The sequence below is a fragment of the Ursus americanus genome, chromosome 5 (genome assembly GCF_024610735.1).
Source record: "Ursus americanus isolate L20-20 chromosome 5, mUrsAme1.1.p, whole genome shotgun sequence".
Classification (NCBI taxonomy): Eukaryota; Metazoa; Chordata; class Mammalia; order Carnivora; family Ursidae; genus Ursus; species Ursus americanus.
Genome location: NC_142131.1, coordinates 75,891,686 through 75,908,536, shown reverse-complemented (window position 1 = coordinate 75,908,536; position 16,851 = coordinate 75,891,686). Strand labels below are relative to the sequence as shown.

Sequence of the window (16,851 nt, the reverse complement as noted above, 5' to 3'; positions counted from 1 at the left end):
GAAGGTGTGGGGACAGCTGGAGGCAGAGAGGCCACGGTGGGGTGTGGGTGGGCTCCGGGCCGGCGGGGGGGGGGGGCGGGCGGAGGAAGATAGGAAGACCAGAGAGGTCTCAGTGGAGGTGCCGGCAAGGAGGGGCAGGTCGCTGGGATGAGGGGCTGGGCAGGTGCGGCCTTGAAGAGGGGACGTGAGTCTGGAGGGTGACGATGAGCCATGGTGGGCAGGTGGCCTGTGAGAAGCCTGGGCTGGAGCGGGAGCTTGGGAGCGGGGTCCTACCTGGAGACGCTGCAGGTGCCGTCCCTTACTCATGCGACCCAGGACTCTCCAGCACTTGCAGACCGCAGGCTGCAGAGCCGATGGGCAGAGAGCTCACGGAGGGACAGGGAGGGCAGTGCTGGGCCACTGTCAGTGATAACATTTTTGGCTGGCCTTGAACACCAACCGGGGATTTATGCTGGCTGCAAGGGGCCATAGGGAGCCATTGCAGGCTCTTGAGCAGGGGAGTGTTGTGAAGAAATCTATGTTTGGGGGATATGAGCTCTGAAGGCAGAGGGATTCTGGACCCACTGTGGCAGCGGGCATCGTGGGATCCCACCCAGTCCCTGGTGCCCCCTCCCTGCCCCCCACAAGATAAGAGGGCCTGCCTGACCTTACTGGGTGGGAAGCAAGCTATGAGACCCTTTTGCAGGCCAACCGGACAGAGCCCCGGCCCCTGGGGGGAAAGGGTGAGCCAGCAATGCAGGGGAGGACCGGAATAAACACTGACCAGCTTGACTTCCACATACAGGGTCCTCCCGGGCCACAGGGGCCCCCAGGGCCCCCAGGGATCCCCGGAGCCAAGGTGAGTTCACTGGCCCGTTGTGTGGCCCCCTCCAAGCCCCTTAATTCCAGCACCCACTTCCCCTCTCCTCCCTGTTATGCTCACTCAGCTTCTTTCCTGGGATCCCGGCCCGGCTTCTGGGGGCTCAAAGTGGCCTTGGTCCTTCCTAACCAAGCTGGATGCCTTCCTCGTGGCCCTAGCTCCTCCCTGGAAGCCCCATTCACATGCATAAACCCTCAGGACATCCCCAGGTCCCATAAATGACAGACATAGCCATCCTGATGGCCTGTACACATCGTTTACCCCCTTGTCTGGCTGGCTCAGGAGAAAGAGCCCAGACTTGGAAATCAGGCGAGATCTGGTCCCGGCCATCACCCTGGGCTGTGTGGCCTGCAGTGAGTCATTGAATCCCCTGGAGCCTCAGTTTCCAAAGCTGTAACCTCCCAGACTGTAGATTCTAGCCCTGGTCTGCATCTGCCAAGAGGAGCCGAGGAGGAGGTCAGTGCCCGGCACGGGGCTGGGCACCCAGTGGGCACCTTCCAGACCCAACCCACTTTAGGGACCTGACCCAGGGACGTCGTGCTGATCGGAGGGAGGGAGCTCAGCCACAAGGCCCTCTCGGGGACCACAGGACACCACAACCTCCCTTGCTTTCTGTTCCCTTCCAGGGCGAGCTGGGATTGCCTGGGGCCCCGGGAATCGATGGAGAGAAGGTCTCTGGGCCTTTCGTTTGCTTGGCAATGCTGGTGCCCAGTCCCACTCCCTCCCCCCTCCCACGCCGGCCCACCCTGCACCCCTGTCTTCATCCAGGCCCCTCGGTGCATTCACCACCTGGGCCAGAGGCAGGGACCCACGATGAAGAAGTGGGGGTGGGGGTGGGGGTCTGGCCCTGCCAGGATAAGCTCTGGGGACCCTCTGGGGTGGGGGAAGGGAGCGTGCCTGCTGAGTTCCACCAACCCCTTGTTCTTGTGGCTCGCAGGGTCCCAAAGGAGCTAAAGGAGACCCAGGAGAGGCTGGGCCGACGGGACCCAAAGGGGAGGCGGGCGAGATGGGCCTGTCGGGCCTCCCGGTAGGTGGCTGCGCGGGACCCGCCCTACTCTGCCCATGTGGGGTTCTAAGGCGAATGTGTGCCTACCACAGCAGCCATGGGGGAGGGGAGCACCGCTGGGGCCCTGCCAACTCCGCCCAGCCCTGGGGGCACCGAGCCTTTGAGCCTTTGAGCCTTTGAAAGGAAGTTCTGACTCAGCCCAGGCTGCTTGGACTCTCTGAGCCTCCCTACGCTCTTCCTCCTCCATCCAAGGACCTACCGCCTGCCTCCCAAGGCCCCCGCAAAGGTGGAACAGAGCTGGCAGGTGGTTAAAGCCCACCCCGACCACTCAAATTTGCGTCCTGCTCTGTCTCCTGCTGACTCTGGAACCCTGCAAGCCAGTGTCCTAACCTCCCTGGGCCTCGGTTTCCCCACCTCTAAAATGGGGATGATAATCTCCCACTCATGAGGACCTGCAGGACAGGGCTGAGAGCGATGGCTGGCCATGTGATAAACACCCACCGTCAAGGTCATTGTGGCCGGACGGGGAGAGCTGCGGGTCCAAGCAGCCAGCAGGTGCCCCCTCTTCGCATCTGGTGTCCATCCGTGGGCCTCCCTCAGCTAGAGAGCTTTTTGCTTCCAGAGCCCCTGGGTGCCCCCCTGCCCTACAGGAGATAATTTATACCATGGTCAATGTGCTCTCCAAACAGCCACCTGCTGGGCACCCAGAGCGTGTCACTGGTTTAGGGGAAACTGCTTCAAGCTGCCAATGCCAACTCATCGCTGCAGCTGGAGGCCTCATGGGAAGGAAGGGGAGGTGCTGACCACCGTGGATGGTGGGTCTGGGGATGGGCAGAGAGGGCTGAAGGCCATCCTATCTGCAGGGCACCGACGGCCCTAAGGGGGAGAAGGGAGAGTCGGCATCTGACAGCCTACGGGAGAGCCTGGTAAGGGCGGCTGCTGAGGACCAAGGTCTCCCCTCAATGCCCGGTCCAGGCCAGCTGGGGCCCCGAACCTTGGGACAGAAAGGCCACCTGGCCCGCCCAAACCCAGGGCAGTGAGGGAGGGGGCGGCGGTGGGGGAGGGTGCCTCGGGCTGTGTCCTCCAACTGAGGCCCATCTGAGAACCCCAGAGGCCAGCCCCTGGGCCCCCCACCAGGCAGTGTCCTCCTGGGGGCAGGAAGGAGACTCAGCCCAGTGGCTTAGAGCCCAGCCCTCCCAGGAGAGCTCATCTGATGTCCGGTATGTTCAAGCGTGAGCGAGCGAGGTATGACGGGGCGGGGGTGACTAACCCACCTCTGACTGCTTCCTAGGCCCAGATCATAGTGGCGCCGGGGCCCCCCGGCCCCCCTGGTCCCCCAGGCCCCACGGTAAGAACATTTGGCATGAAGTAGCTGAGATATGCAGAGGGTGGTGAGCCCAGGCCTGGAGCTGTGACCCAAGGGGAGGGACAGGACTTCCGGTGTGGAGGGGGCACATCAGGCAATAGGGCAGAACCTGGGTCTGGGAGGCTGCAGAGGTCAGGGCCACAGGGCCAGTGAGCGGCCTAGAAGCCTTTGTGACCGCTCTTCTCCTCCTGCAGGGCCTTCAGGGAATCCAGGGTCCCAAGGTGAGTTCCGGGGCCTGGGTGGAAACCCCTCTCCTCACTGCAGACTCCCAGCCTGGAGAGTTCCAGAAAGCCTTGCTAGTGGGCAGTGAGAGCCCCACACTTGGCCCCAGACCAGCTCGGCCTTGTCCCAGGGCCTGACCATTCTGAATGCCCTGGAGTGCAACCTCCCTGATGTCCTCAGAGCTCGTGCCCCCGAAGCCCACACTGGGACACTGTTCTTTCGCCTTGTCCCTCTGCCCGAGCCCTCGTCTGCTGCCTCTGCCTCCTTGGGCCATGCCCCCCTTCCTTGCAACCTTCCCCCCGCACCCCCCATGCACACATCTGTCTCTCAAGCGCCCACAGCCTGGACATGAAATCTTGGGTTCGGTGTCTATTACATAATGTCATGTTCTCTGCTCTCGAATTAAAACCGTGCGTGTGGCCTGCCCGTGTGCCCCGCGTGGGGGAGGCCAGCTGGCCTCACTGCTTGCTAGGCCTGGTTTCTCTCTCACTCACTCTGGCGGGGGGGGGGGGGCACCTCTCTGATTCCCCAGCCCAGAGGCCAGCGGGACGCAGTCATGAATCCCACAGCTGTGCCCCAGGGGCCGAGCATGTGGCCCGAGCAGATGTGCTGCTGCTCCTGGTTCTGTTTGGTCCCACGGCCTCCCCAGATCGTGTTTAGACGAGGCAGCTGCTGTCAGGGATGAGGTCCAAGGCTGGGGCTCAGAAACCTGACTGGTCCTCAGCTGTGCTGCTTCTTGGCTGTGCAGCTGAACCTGTCCCTGCCCCTTCTCTGCCTCTCTTTATTCATCTACGAAATGGGTGTGAGGGAGCCCATAGGTGGGCTCTGGTTACTGTTTGCCCTGGAAGGAAGCCGGGGTCAAGCCCGTGAGAGCCTGGCATCTGTTCCTCTGCCCTGCAAACCCCAGCTCACACTCAGGCCCCCAGCTTTCCTGTCCTGCTGTCTGTCTGAGCCCTGGCCCCTGACCCATGTCTCCTCTTGGCTTCCAGGGCTTGGACGGAGCAAAGGGAGAAAAGGGTGTGTCGGGTGAGAGAGGCCCCAGCGGCCCGCCTGTGAGTGTCGTGAGCCTTGTTTATCCCTCCGGGACACTAATTCCTGTACCTGTCATGCCTCTTGACCCATTCCTTTTCCACCCAGGGGCCAGCTGGCCCGCCAGGCCTCATCGGGCTGCCAGGAACCAAAGGAGAGAAGGTAATGACCTTCCTTTAATGCCCCCCAAGTATGGCCACACGTTCACGCTGTCACTCGGCCTTGGGGACTCAACCCCCTGCACCACACCATCCCAGAGCCAGAAATCAGGCTTGTGGACAACTCACAAGGCTGAGCGTCCCAGCAGTAGTGCTCCCGGCACCCCCTCCCCGGCCCCTCACATGTCCCCTTTGTTTCTCTTCAGGGAAGACCCGGGGAGCCAGGACTAGACGTAAGTATCTCATGATTCACTCTGATCAGCCTCCTCCTGCGTGTAGCTTCTGCCCTTGCACTGGCCGTACAGTAATCCCATCTGTGGGGCTTGGACGTGACCCCCTTCCCCAGGCCTGGTACTGGGGGGCTGAGAACTGACTGGTTCCCCCTGTGTCCTCAGTGCCAAGTCTGGTTCACAGCCCAGAGTAGGTACTCGATGGGTGGATGGATGGGTGATAGGTGGATGGATGGATGTTGGATGGATGGATGGATGGATGGATGGATGGATGGATGGATGGATGGAAGATGGGTGGATGGATGGTGGATGGAAGATGGGTGGATGGATGGTGGATGGAAGATGGGTGGTTGGATGATGGATGGATGGATGGATGGATGGATTGATTGATGGATGATGGGTGGATGGAAGATGGGTGGATGGGTGATGGATGGTGGATGGATGGATGGATGAAGGGTGGATGCATAGATGGATGGATGGATGGATGGATGGATGGATGATGGATGGTGGATGGATGGGTGATGGATGGATGGATGGTAGATGGAAGATGGGTGGATGATGGATGGATGGTGGATGGATGGGTGATGGATGGATGGATGGTAGATGGAAGATGGGTGGATGATGGATGGATGAAGGGTGGATGGATGGTGGATGGATGGATGATGGGTGGATGGATGAAGGGTGGGTGCATGGATGGATGGATGGATGGATGGATGGTGGATGGATGGGTGATGGATGGATGGATGGTAGATGGAAGATGGGTGGATGATGGATGAATGGTGGATGGATGAAGGGTGGATGGATGAGTGGTAAATGGATGGATGGATGGTGGGTGGATGGATGGTGGGTGGATGGGTGATGGATGGATGATGCATGGATGGGTGGCGAATGTATGGGTGGTGGATAACTGGATGGAAGGGTGATGCATTGGAACAGGAAGGTGAGGAGAGCAGTGTTGCATATCCTAATGAGATGATGAAGCTTCAGCTAGGACATTACTGTAGGAAGGAGAGGAGAAGAAATATTAGCCCAAAGTTGATTGGATCAAGTGTCTTGGGGTTGCCAGCAACAGAAAACAGTTCAAACTGGCATAGACTGACTCCTAACTGAAAAATCCAGAGGGACAATGCACAACGCACACAGCCTAGCCTCTCGTGCTTTCTTCTCTGTGCTCCCACTGTGGGAGTGTCATTTCAAGTTACATGTGGTGATGGGATGGAGACATTAGCCCCAGACCCAAACCCTGCAGAAAGACTGTGTGCTTCACTCTCTCTTCTTTTAGAAAAGTTTCATCAATTCTCACTGGCCCCACTTGGGTCCATGCTGAAAGCTCACTTAGCCGTAAGAAGCACAGTGCCCTGATTGGCCAGGCCTGATCACATGCTCCCTCCCGCAGTGGGAGTGGAGTCAGTGGATTATGAGAAGGGAGGGTGGTCCCCAGGAAAATCCAGCAGCTGTTGCAAGGGGAAAGGTGACCAGAATCAGGGCTGCAGGGACTCTGGTGACCACCCCGGACTGGAAGGAGAGAATGTCCCCTTGGAGAGCAGCTGTAGACACACAGAGTTTCTGATTGGGAGGACGGTGCTCCCTCCCTGAGTCGGGTCCAGAGAAGAAGCCAATGCTGAATCCTGTTCAGGCTCTGGACCCAGCGAGGTTGCGGAGTGTGGCCTCGGCGGCCTTCATGGCTCAGAGAAGCATCTCAAAGCCATGCCCACCCACTCTACCTGGTAAGCTTCTGGCCCCAGGCCCACTCCACCGAGCCCAGCCGCTGTGGGGAATCTATCAGAAGCCTCCCTGACCTCACACCCGGATAGGACAGCCCCTCTCCCCGGGACCCTGTGGCATCTGGTTCTTTCCGGGTCACTGAGCATTGACCATCATCTTCTATGCCCTCTTGCCTGTCACGTTAGACCATGAGGGAAGTGTCCCATTTGTCCCTGCGGGGTTTTAATTTATGAAGGTGACCGAGTGACGACCCAGAGAGGTCAATGCCATTGAAGGAAGAGTGGGTTACTTATGTTTCCCGAGGGAAGGGCTCACCTCGCTATGCAGGGCCCCGTGGGGAAAAACCAGGTTTGGTTGGGGGAGGAAAGGAGTGGGGGGCAGAGCTTTTATGGGGGTTCCCTCGGGAAAGGCAGGCCAGGCACAGGAAACAGCTGAGGACAGGCGAGTATGAACAATGCAGGCGGGCTCCTGGCTGGAAGGGAGGCCCTGGCTTCCTGGTATCTGGCCTGGGGATGATTCCGAGCAGGGGAAGTATCAGCTCATGCGTGAGAGGCAGATAAAGGGGGTGATGAGGGAATGTTGGTTTACATATGAAACGTGCTCCCAGACCGGCCCTTTGCTACCCCCAAGAGCGGGCACAAGGGAGGGGCAGCCTGTCCCTGGCCAGCAAGTTCGTTAAGATGTCAAAACATCCGAAGATATAGAAAATAAAACGGGGGAGAGGCAAGACACATCAAATCCATTTCTCCTGTCCTCGGTATCCAGCCCACAATGTGGTTCCTAGTGGATGCTTAGAAATGTTTGTTTCATGAGTGGATGGACAAATGGACGAACGGACGGATGGATGGATGGGCGGGTAAGGGCATAAGAGATTAAGCCAAAGGCAGAGACCAGAGGTCGGCATTTCTTAGTCTGGCAGACAGTGACACAAACGTCCACGAGTTTCCTGGGTCTCTGTCCCTGGCCTCTCTTGGGCCAGCGCCAGCTGCAGAGGACAGAGACATGAGAGAAAGCCCCTCGCCAGCGGCTCTGCATGAGGGCGTCTGTCCAGAGACCCCAGCATTGTTCTCCCGTGGAGGAAGCAGTGCTGGTGTCCTGAATGCGTGCTTGTCTCTAAACCAGCCTTGCACCCAGCTGACGCGTCACCTCGGAGCTGGAGCGGGGCCAGTTCATACTACCTGACTACGCACGGGGGCGGAGCAGTGAAGAGGGGGGGCAGTGAGATGAACAGATACCAAGAGCCAACCTCAAACCTCATTTTATTCCTTTTGCCAGGGGTTCCCTGGACCCCGAGGAGAGAAAGGTGACCGGAGCGAACGTGGAGAGAAGGTGGGGAGCAGGTGGAGAGAAGGGGGGGCAGCAGGAGAGGAGCCAGGGCAAGGGGAGGCTGGGATGGATGGGGTGGTAGCAGGACAGGGGGTGCTGCCAGCTGGAGGCCCATCCCTCTGAGAGGTGGAAAAGGGGTCCTGGGCCCGGCAGCCATGGCCATTCCTTCATTTCCCTCCTTGTGCAGGGGGAGCGAGGCGTCCCAGGCCGAAAAGGTGTGAAGGGCCAGAAGGGCGAGCCGGGACCGCCGGGCCTGGACCAGCCATGTCCTGTGGTACGTGTGGGAGCAGAGTGGGAGCCCCAGCCCAGGTCTTCGCCGCCTCAGGCCGGGCTCAGGCCAGTCTTGTCTGTCCTCAGAGCTCACTTGCAGCGAGACCCCCATGGCTGTCCCTGCCATCGTGGAGGGTCCCTGCCATCGTGGAGGCTCCCCTCGCTCTGGTCCTGACTCCCCTCCATGGGCGTGGCTCAGGGGACCCACCCGCCCTCCACAGACACAGAGGCCGGGTCCCGGGGCAGACTCTTTGCCTGCGTCACCGCCCCTCTTTTCGCAGCTTCCTTGGCCCTAAAGGGGGTTAGGATGCCCTTACCTCTCTGGGTGTGGGTCCCAAGGAGGAGGCTTTTGCCGGTGTGAGTGGCCCCGCCTGGCCCCTGCACCTCCTCTCTGTGCCCCAGAATCCTTCCCTGCTCCCCACACCTTTCTCCTTTCCTTCTCTCGCACATCAGCTCCTGATGGCCCACCCGACCACAGGCCTGAAGGACCCACGCTTCCGTTCCCTTCCCCGGAGGGCTGGGAGGGTTCACACGTCAGACTCTTCCGTGGAGCTCTACAAAGACAGGAAAGACAGAGCAGGGCGTTTCCAGACCGAGACTGAGCAGATAGCCAGACCCGACCCCCCAGCCCCGAAGCGTGCCGGCTGCCTTTTAAAAGGGGGATCGGAGTGAGGCACCCCAGAGGCCTGATCCTCTGTTCTTCATTCTCCTCATCCATGCAGTGGGGGTGCTAATCCGTATCCCCAGGTGGCTTGAGGGGTGAATGAGAAAAAGACAAGACGAGCAGAGTGGTAGGCATGGCATGCACGCAAAATGCGGGGACACCAAGGGGACACGGTGGCCCAGCCTCACCGTGGGCCCTGGGCCGAGACTTCCGTCCGAGTCATTCAGCCTTTGTCTTTGAAACAGGAGAATCCTAAATGTGGAGGCAAGCGAGGGGCGCCGGGCTCCGGGGGGCCCTGCCCTGCGGTATGAGATCTGGCCTGCTGTGTGCTGTGCTGTGTGCTGGGCTGGGCATTGCGGGCGCCTGTGCCCACTGCTCTGACCCCCCTCTCCTCTGTCCTGTCTTCCCTTCCTTCCAGCCCCTCCCTCCCCCTTCCCTTTGGGCCCCAGCCTGCGCCCCTGGGGTGTGCATGGCAGGTCTGGGGGCTGTGCTCCCGTGGGTACTACAGAGTGAAGTGTTTTCTGTGCCGGGGTTCCCTAGGGACTCTAAGCTGACTGACAGGTCAGCCACTGTCCCTCTCCAGCTCCCCCGTGCTCCAGGCTGCCTGAGGCAACCCGCCCCACCCCACCTTGCATCTGAGTGCTGAGCCAGCATTGGCATTGCTGGTACCCCATACAACCCCCACCCCCCCACTCCACTTTCTACCCTGAGAGCCTCGGCCTGCCCCGTCTGCCGCTCAGACCCACACAGGGAGCAGGACAGGCCGCAGGGGCACCCTTCTTCCTCAACTGTCCTTCAGACACTCTTAAAGTAACTCCCGAGAGCTCTCAGGCCCCCAGCGTGAGAGGCCAGAGCCAGTGTCAGGAGTGTCGATTTCCCGGCCAGCAGATTCCAGCACAATCCCCAATCCTCCAGTGCCCCCGTTCCGTCCCCTGCTCGAGTGTCCCAACAAGCAAAGTCCCGTAGGGGCGCACGCAGAGCAAGCACAGTGGGGGGCCCTCCTGTCTCTCTGTAGTGACCCGACTGCCCAGGTGGACAAGCACTGGAGCCCTGCCTTGGTGTGGGTTGCCCTCACCGGGGGCTGCCCTCCTGATGTCCAGGGCAAGAGTGTATGGAGTACAGGGAGCTGATCAGTCCCCCAGCCCCATCACTGAGACCTTTTTCTTTTCCAGGGCCCCGATGGGCTGCCCGTGCCCGGCTGCTGGCATCAGGTACCCCGCAGGGAAGAGTCTCTAGGACAGGCTGGGAGGAGGGGGACAACGGGGGGCAGGGGGGGTCCCAGGGCTTGTATCTGCAGGTCTCTACACAGTGCCTGGATAGCCGGGTTTCCCCATGATGCCAGGACCCTAGTTTTGATTCTCCCATCGGATGGCCCAAGGCTTGAGGCCGTGGTCCTGGGTGATTGGGCACAGCCGACCCTGGCGGTCATTCAGGGCTCATTCAGTGCCTGGCCCAGCCGGGGCAAAGCCACCCACACACCCTAGGACTTTGTCCAAACTGCCCCACTGAGAGGGGGTGGAAGCAGTGAGCTGGGGATGAGAGGACTGGGGGCACGCCTGTTCTAGAAGAAATGGGCAGGACGGGATGCCCAGACCAGGGCGGGACCTCTGGGGCCTCCCCCCTCACCTTCCGTCTCTCCCTTCTCTTCCAGTGACCCCCGCACCCAGCTCACAGCCTGTACAGATGCGTGTGGACGTTTTTAATTTTTGTAAAAAAACAAAAACAAAAAACAGTAATATATTGATCTTTTTTCATGGGCTGCATCACCTGTGGCCTTATAACATTCAAGAAGGTGCCTGGCCCAGCCCCAGAACGATCAGCATTTGAAGCTGGCAGGAAAGCGGCCAGGCCAGTCCAGGGGAACTGTGTCCTCGGGGGGCAGCCTGGGACTCGGCTTTCCCGGGAAGGAGACGAGGGTGAAAGCGCTTGGCTCAGAAGAGGCTGCAGAGATGCTGGCTTGGGCCTTCAGCCACCTGATTAGCAGAGAGACTGCCCCCCAAAGCTCTGGAGCCCTGGGGCCCACTCCATCCAGAAAGGCCCAGGGCTGAGACAGTAAATGAAACTGTCCCGGCCTCTCTGGCCTCTGGACTCAGCCACACCCCTCGGGGCCCCTCTGGCTCCCGGGTTCTCCAGGGCAGGACAAGATTCCTGCCCTGTGCTTGCAGCTGGATGCTGGGAGCTGTGGGGAGCACCCCCAGCGGGTCTAGCTCCCACCGAGTTCAGGAGGCCCCAGGAGCCCAGCCTGCCATGAGAACGTGCGTCCTCTGGCCCAGAAGAGAGGCCCAAGCACCATAACCACCTCCCGTGGACCCAGCTGTGAAGAAGCCTCACGATCCCCGGGTGCGGAGGACGGCGGGGCCCTGACGGGAGTGGTTGCTGCTTCCCGTGGGTCTCACAGCACCCAGAAGAGGGTCATGATGGGACTTTGCCAGCCCAAGGAGACTGGCCTGCAGCTCAGAGTTTGGGTCTCACTGGCCCCAACCCTTCCACCTGAGAGGACTCTGGCCAGCCTGCCAAACCTGGTCCTTCGGATGAGCTGTGCAGATGAAGAGGGCCCGTTGCCCTGAGGGGAGAGGCTTCCCCACCTCTGACAAGGGTCCCCAGCTGCCACCTCCAGCCGTGCGGCTTGCCTCCCTTCTCTGTATAGATGGATATCACTGCGTGTAATAAACCCCAATGTGTGTCTGCGTATGCCTGTCCTGGCAGACTGCCCCTGAGCCCCTCTGGGTGGGAAGGGACAGTGGGACGCTCCCTGGGTCAGAGCCACCCCAGAAGCCAGAGGAACAAACCGGAGGATTATTCAGGGGGTCAGGGCAAAGATAGGGTTTGGAGTCAGAAAGACCCAAGGCCTGGCCCTGCCATATACCATGGCTGAGCCCTGTGTCCACTCACTCATGCCACGGAGTCCCTGTATGCCCCTCTGATCCAGTGACCAGTGACTGCTGCGTGACAGATCACCCCAAAGCTTACCCTGAAACAGCAATAGTTCTCTCTTACCGTCCTGGGGGTAATGGGCTCAGCCGGGTGTTGTCACTCAAGCTCTCCCATGCATGGTGGCCACTGCTGGGTGTCAGCTGGGTCCTCTCTGTGTGGTCTGGGCTTCCTCACGGCAGGGATGCCCACGATGAGTGTCTCAGGTCACCAGTGGCATGCTATGTCCCCTTTTATGGCCAAGCCTCAGAAATCATGTGGCATCACGTCCTACCAGAATCAGAGGTTCACCCTAATGCAAGGGAAAAGTGTAAACACCGTATTTGAAGGAGAAAATGTGGGATGGTAGATGTTGTTGCAGCTGTTGGTTAGAAAATTCAAACCTGCCACGTCCTCTGTAAAATGGGACAGCGGGGCCGCCTGGGTGGCACAGCGGTTAAGCATCTGCCTTCGGCTCAGGGCGTGATCCCGGCGTTATGGGATCGAGCCCCACATCAGGCTCCTCCGCTGGGAGCCTGCTTCTTCCTCTCCCACTCCCCCTGCTTGTGTTCCCTCTCTCGCTGGCTGTCTCTATCTCTGTCGAATAAATAAATAAAATCTTTAAAAAAAAAAATGGGACAGCGATGCTTGGCCCCTAGGACAACAGGTCAGGCACCAGGAGGCGCTCGTGGGTCTGAGTTCCCTCCCTTGTCCCCAGTCTAAACCAAGCAAGGGCCACCATCTTGCAGAGCGTTTCTACTTCCCTCATCCCAGCAAGTCCTTATAACGACCCTGGGAGAGGAGCCCAGTGAACGCGCCCATTTCACAGATGACAAAACCAAGCACATCCAGAGTAGTTTAGACAAGAATAGGCCTGTGGTGATGGGGTCTCAGGTCTTCTTCCTCCGAGGGCTGGCACCTAAGGAGGCCACAGTTTGGGTCCTCCCCAGACCAAGCTATGTGGCCTCCTCGCTATGCAGAAGAGGCCCAGCCATGTGCTGCTAGGGAGGAGGAAAGTACCCAGTCCCTGCCTCTGTCTCCCTAAGTTGTTGGCAATGAGTGGCAGGCCATTGCTGCCTGTTGGCCAATAGTGGGGCTCACCGGGGAAGTCAGGAGAACAGACAGGGACAGAAGCACAGTGGGGCTCTGGTTTCTGATGGAGATCACTGGGTGTCCAAGCATCCTTTGGAGCCCCAGCAGAACCTCACGAATCGAATGTACTCGACAGTTTATAATCCGCGCCTCCCTCCACGCAGGTGACTCACTGGATCCCATAACCAGTCCTGCGAAGGCCAGGGCCTATGTGATCCGTGTCCCTGTTTCCGCTTTACGTATGAGGGAACTGAGGCTCTTGAGCAGTTCGTCACCTGCCCAGGGATGCACGGCCAAGACAGGGTGACAGGCAGACTGGGCCCAGGTTCTTGGATAGCCTCCAGTTTGTCCTTCCAAATTGTTTGGCAGGGCACGGAGTCTGCCAGACAGTGTCAAGATGCTGAGTGATGGGCAGGCCGATTCTCCTGGGGGTGAAAACCACGTACTCCCACTTCCCCAGACCTCTGAGCGCCTTTGGGGAGACAAGGCCATGCATGGCCCACTGTTGCCCCCTTGTGGCCTCATACCGTGTATCCTCAGGTCTGCAAATTTCAACCACAACCCCAAAGTACAGCGCCAGCGGGTGGAGACCTCCAAGAGCTTGCGCTGGGGGGCAAGAGACTGTAGAAGAATGAATGATGTGCTTGAGATCCCACCTGAGACTTGGGATTTGTTCCCGGCTCACAGCTGAGCCTCAAGGACCGAGAGCCTCGTGTCTCTCTGCCTCAGACTAACCCCTTCAGAGGCGAGGGAAGCACATACACCAAGCCCCACTGTGAGCCATGGCTGCTAGACTAACCACAAGGATTACTACCCCCTTTTCCAGATGAACTGAGGTGGAAGAGGAGGCTTACCCAGGCCTCCTTCCTCCCGATCCCCAGGATACTGCTAGGAGCACATGGGGTGCTTATGGTTGTCACAGTGACTGGGGGATGCTGCTGGCACTCAAATCCGGATTCAGCCCCTTCCTCCCACCCCCTGCCCTCTAGGCCTCCAGCGGTACCTCGAAGCCCACACATGAGGTAACGGAGGAATGCTGAGCATGGGGCCAGAGGCAAGGAGTGGGCTTTTCCGAGCAGGAAGATGGCAAAGGTTCCTGGTGTGGTCCTGAACCTGTTGGAGACACTCTTGGCCCTGGAAATGGCCCAGCCTGCTCTGACCCCCAGCCTCATTGTACTTCCTCCTGGACCCAGATACCCCAGGAGTAGATGAGCTATGATCTGGGCCTGACTGCAACGTTCTCACCCTTATCCCAAGGCAGGGACAGTCCCTGAGCCAACCTGACTTCTCTGAGCTGCGCTGGGCCATGAGAGGCTTGTGTTTGGGCAAGAGACAGGGCCAAGGATGGGGCCCAAACAGGACTCTCAGCCTCTCCCTCCCCCACCTCCTTCTAATTCAGTTTGGGAAGACAGAGAAGTTCTGGAGATGGGTGGTGGCTATGGTTGCCCAAAGTGAATGTACTTAACGTCACTGAACGTACACTTTACCACAACTTAAAATGTTCTTTAATAAATACCGTAAGCATTTTACAGCATGGGGGGAAGAGATGAAGAAATCAGCAATGAGCGGGCAAAGCAGAGGGCTGAGACTCATGAAAGGTGACAGGAGGGACAGCAGGAACCTCCCCTTCCTCAGCTTGCTCAGGCCACAACCTAGGTCCCTCCTTCTGGGTTTGTGAAGGCAGAAAGTCCCGGGGCCCCACCCCAGTTGGGGCTATGTCTCTGGTAGCCTAGCTTCCCAGCCCCTTGGGGGCCAGCGATTGCTTCTCACTCACTGGACTGACAGAGCCGAGCTGGAGTCCAGCCTCGGCTGCACACTAGCTGTGTGTCTGGGAACACAGCCCCTGTCCTTCCTGGGCCTGGGTCTCTCCTGCCCACGCACGGTAAGGCCCAGCAGGCCTCCCAACTCTCTTCCTGTCTCAACGCTGTGTTCTCTTAGCGTTGATTCATCTCTGTTCACCCTGCCTGGATTCTAACAGGCCCATGACCCGCTCCCTGGGTCAGTCCCAGCAGTGACACTGCGTGAGACTGGGAGGTCCTAGGTCGGGCCCAGCATTGAAGATCTCCTCTCCTACCCTGAGGCTCCTGCTGTGAACCAGGCCCTGGACCAGGTGTGTGACACATTCCCAGTTAACGCTCACGGGCCAACCCATTTCATACACCAGGAAGGCGACTCGGAGACGGAGCCCTGAGCTCAGAACTCTGCTGGGATCCGGAACAGCAGCGGGGTCACCCGGGAGCCCTTCCCAGGGAGGGAAACCGCAGGGGCCGGGAGCGACGGGGGCGGAGCCGTGACGGGGGCGGGGCCGTGACGGGGGCGGGGCCGTGACGGGGGCGGGGCCGTGACGGGGGGCGGGGCCGTGACGGGGGCGGGGCCGTGACGGGGAAGGGGCGGGGCCGTGACGGGGGCGGGGTTTGGCGGCCGAGCGCGCGAGAGGCTTCTCCGCGCAGCGTCTCCGCGCGACTAGCCGCCGGGTGCCATGGCCGCCGATCCGCGCGGGAAGGCCGAGACTCTGGCCCTGCGGCGGCGGCTGCTAAGGTACCGAGACGGCGGCGCGGGGCGGTGCGCGCACGCACGACGCACGCACGTCCGGCGCGGAGCCCGCGGAGCCCAGGGACTCCAGCCCCGGGCCTCGAGCGGGCTCCAGTTCCCCGGCCCGCCAGACCCGGCAGCCGGCAGCTGGCCCCCGCGGCCGCCTCCCGCGCTGCGGCCGCTGCCAGACTCTGGGCAGCCTCTGCCCCTCGGAGAAGGCCTCTGTCCTGGCACCTGGGAGTACCTCCCGCAGGGTTGGCCCGCCCCCAGGACCTGGGCCTGGCCTGAGGGTGACCCGGGAAGGGACTGAAAGTTCGGACGGAGGGTGGGCATGGGGGGAGGAGCGTTTCCCAAGAAGCCTTAGAGAAAGTCTACCCGTGACCTGTGAGGGGGGCTCTCCGCGCCCCTTGGGGCGTGAGGCAGCCTCTGGCTGGAGCTTAGGGCTGACACCCAGCGGGGTGGCAGAGACGCTTGGCTGGCAAGGACCACTCAGGGCTGAGCGCCAGCCACCTGATGGGGGCGCCCTCCCTCACACCCATCCCAGCAAAGAAACACTGCCCTAAGGAGCCCCCGTGGGTCTGGGGCAGCCACCTTTCCTTGGGATCCAAGGGAGTGACGTGGGCCTGTGCAGAAATGAGCAAGGCCGTAGCCTTTGCAAATGACTTAAATAATTTCAGTTTTAGCAGCTTCTTACCCATCACTTTCCTCCTTTTCAGCCACCTATACGGTGCGGGACTAGAAGCAGGGAAGCACCGCTGTGCCCTTCAACCTTTTGTCCCTTCCAGAAATTGCGGGGAAGGGGGTTGTGGCTGTGGTGGGTGGACTTTTCCCTTCAGGTCTTCAGACATGGTGTCCACTTCTTGCTGTCCCCACAGCGATTCTTGCAGACTCTTTTATCCGGAGGATCCTATTAAGATTGTCCGGGGCCAAGGACAGTACTTGTATGACGAACAGGGTGCAGAATACCTCGATTGTATCAACAATGTGGCTCATGGTTGGTATCATCCCTCAGGCTGGCAGGGCAGGGGAGCGGGCTGAGGCTGTGAACCTGGTCCCAGGGGGATCCTGAGATTGCAGAAAGGTGTGGAGAGCTTGGGTTGAGCTGAGCAGAGGAGCCCAGCCTTTCTGGTGTAGCCACTCTTGAGTTTCCAAGTGGTAGCTGTGCTGAAGCAGACAGAAGTCCAGTCCCACTTGGGACTGATGGTGAACTCAGCGTCAGTCAGCCTGGCCATGAGCAGCCACACAGCAGGGCCCTGGCCAGGTGCTGGGGGTCATGGCAGCGCTTTAGACCCAGGGACTTTCTCAGGTGCTAAGGAAACTGAGGTAGGAATTCAGTTACCCAGGTGGGGCCGCCAGAGCTGGTGGAACGAAAGGGAGTCTGTGACCCACCAGGCACATTAGTGGTAAATGGGATAGAGGTTAAAAGCGGGGGGCTCTGGTCCAGACTATCTGGGTTCATATC

General features: G+C 60.0%; 2 protein-coding genes across 2 annotated transcripts in view; both read left to right on the top strand.

Moving 5' to 3' along the window:
* Window positions 1–11,546, top strand: part of COL23A1 (collagen type XXIII alpha 1 chain) — a 309,289-nt gene extending 297,743 nt beyond the window's left edge. Inside the window, exons 17-29 of the mRNA XM_045794937.2 lie at window positions 785–838; window positions 1,486–1,530; window positions 1,797–1,886; window positions 2,729–2,791; window positions 3,157–3,213; window positions 3,426–3,452; window positions 4,443–4,505; window positions 4,591–4,644; window positions 4,847–4,873; window positions 7,871–7,924; window positions 8,109–8,195; window positions 10,028–10,066; window positions 10,507–11,546. Of these exons, the coding sequence (XP_045650893.1) occupies window positions 785–838; window positions 1,486–1,530; window positions 1,797–1,886; window positions 2,729–2,791; window positions 3,157–3,213; window positions 3,426–3,452; window positions 4,443–4,505; window positions 4,591–4,644; window positions 4,847–4,873; window positions 7,871–7,924; window positions 8,109–8,195; window positions 10,028–10,066; window positions 10,507–10,509 (663 nt within the window). The 3' untranslated portion in view covers window positions 10,510–11,546. The remainder of the gene's footprint in view (window positions 1–784; window positions 839–1,485; window positions 1,531–1,796; window positions 1,887–2,728; window positions 2,792–3,156; window positions 3,214–3,425; window positions 3,453–4,442; window positions 4,506–4,590; window positions 4,645–4,846; window positions 4,874–7,870; window positions 7,925–8,108; window positions 8,196–10,027; window positions 10,067–10,506) is intronic.
* Window positions 11,547–15,255: 3,709 nt separating this feature from the next.
* The window catches only part of PHYKPL (5-phosphohydroxy-L-lysine phospho-lyase), a 33,998-nt gene continuing 32,402 nt past the window's right edge, over window positions 15,256–16,851 (top strand). Inside the window, exons 1-2 of the mRNA XM_045794927.2 lie at window positions 15,256–15,395; window positions 16,265–16,383. Coding sequence (XP_045650883.2) covers window positions 15,337–15,395; window positions 16,265–16,383 — 178 coding nt within the window. The 5' untranslated portion in view covers window positions 15,256–15,336. The remainder of the gene's footprint in view (window positions 15,396–16,264; window positions 16,384–16,851) is intronic.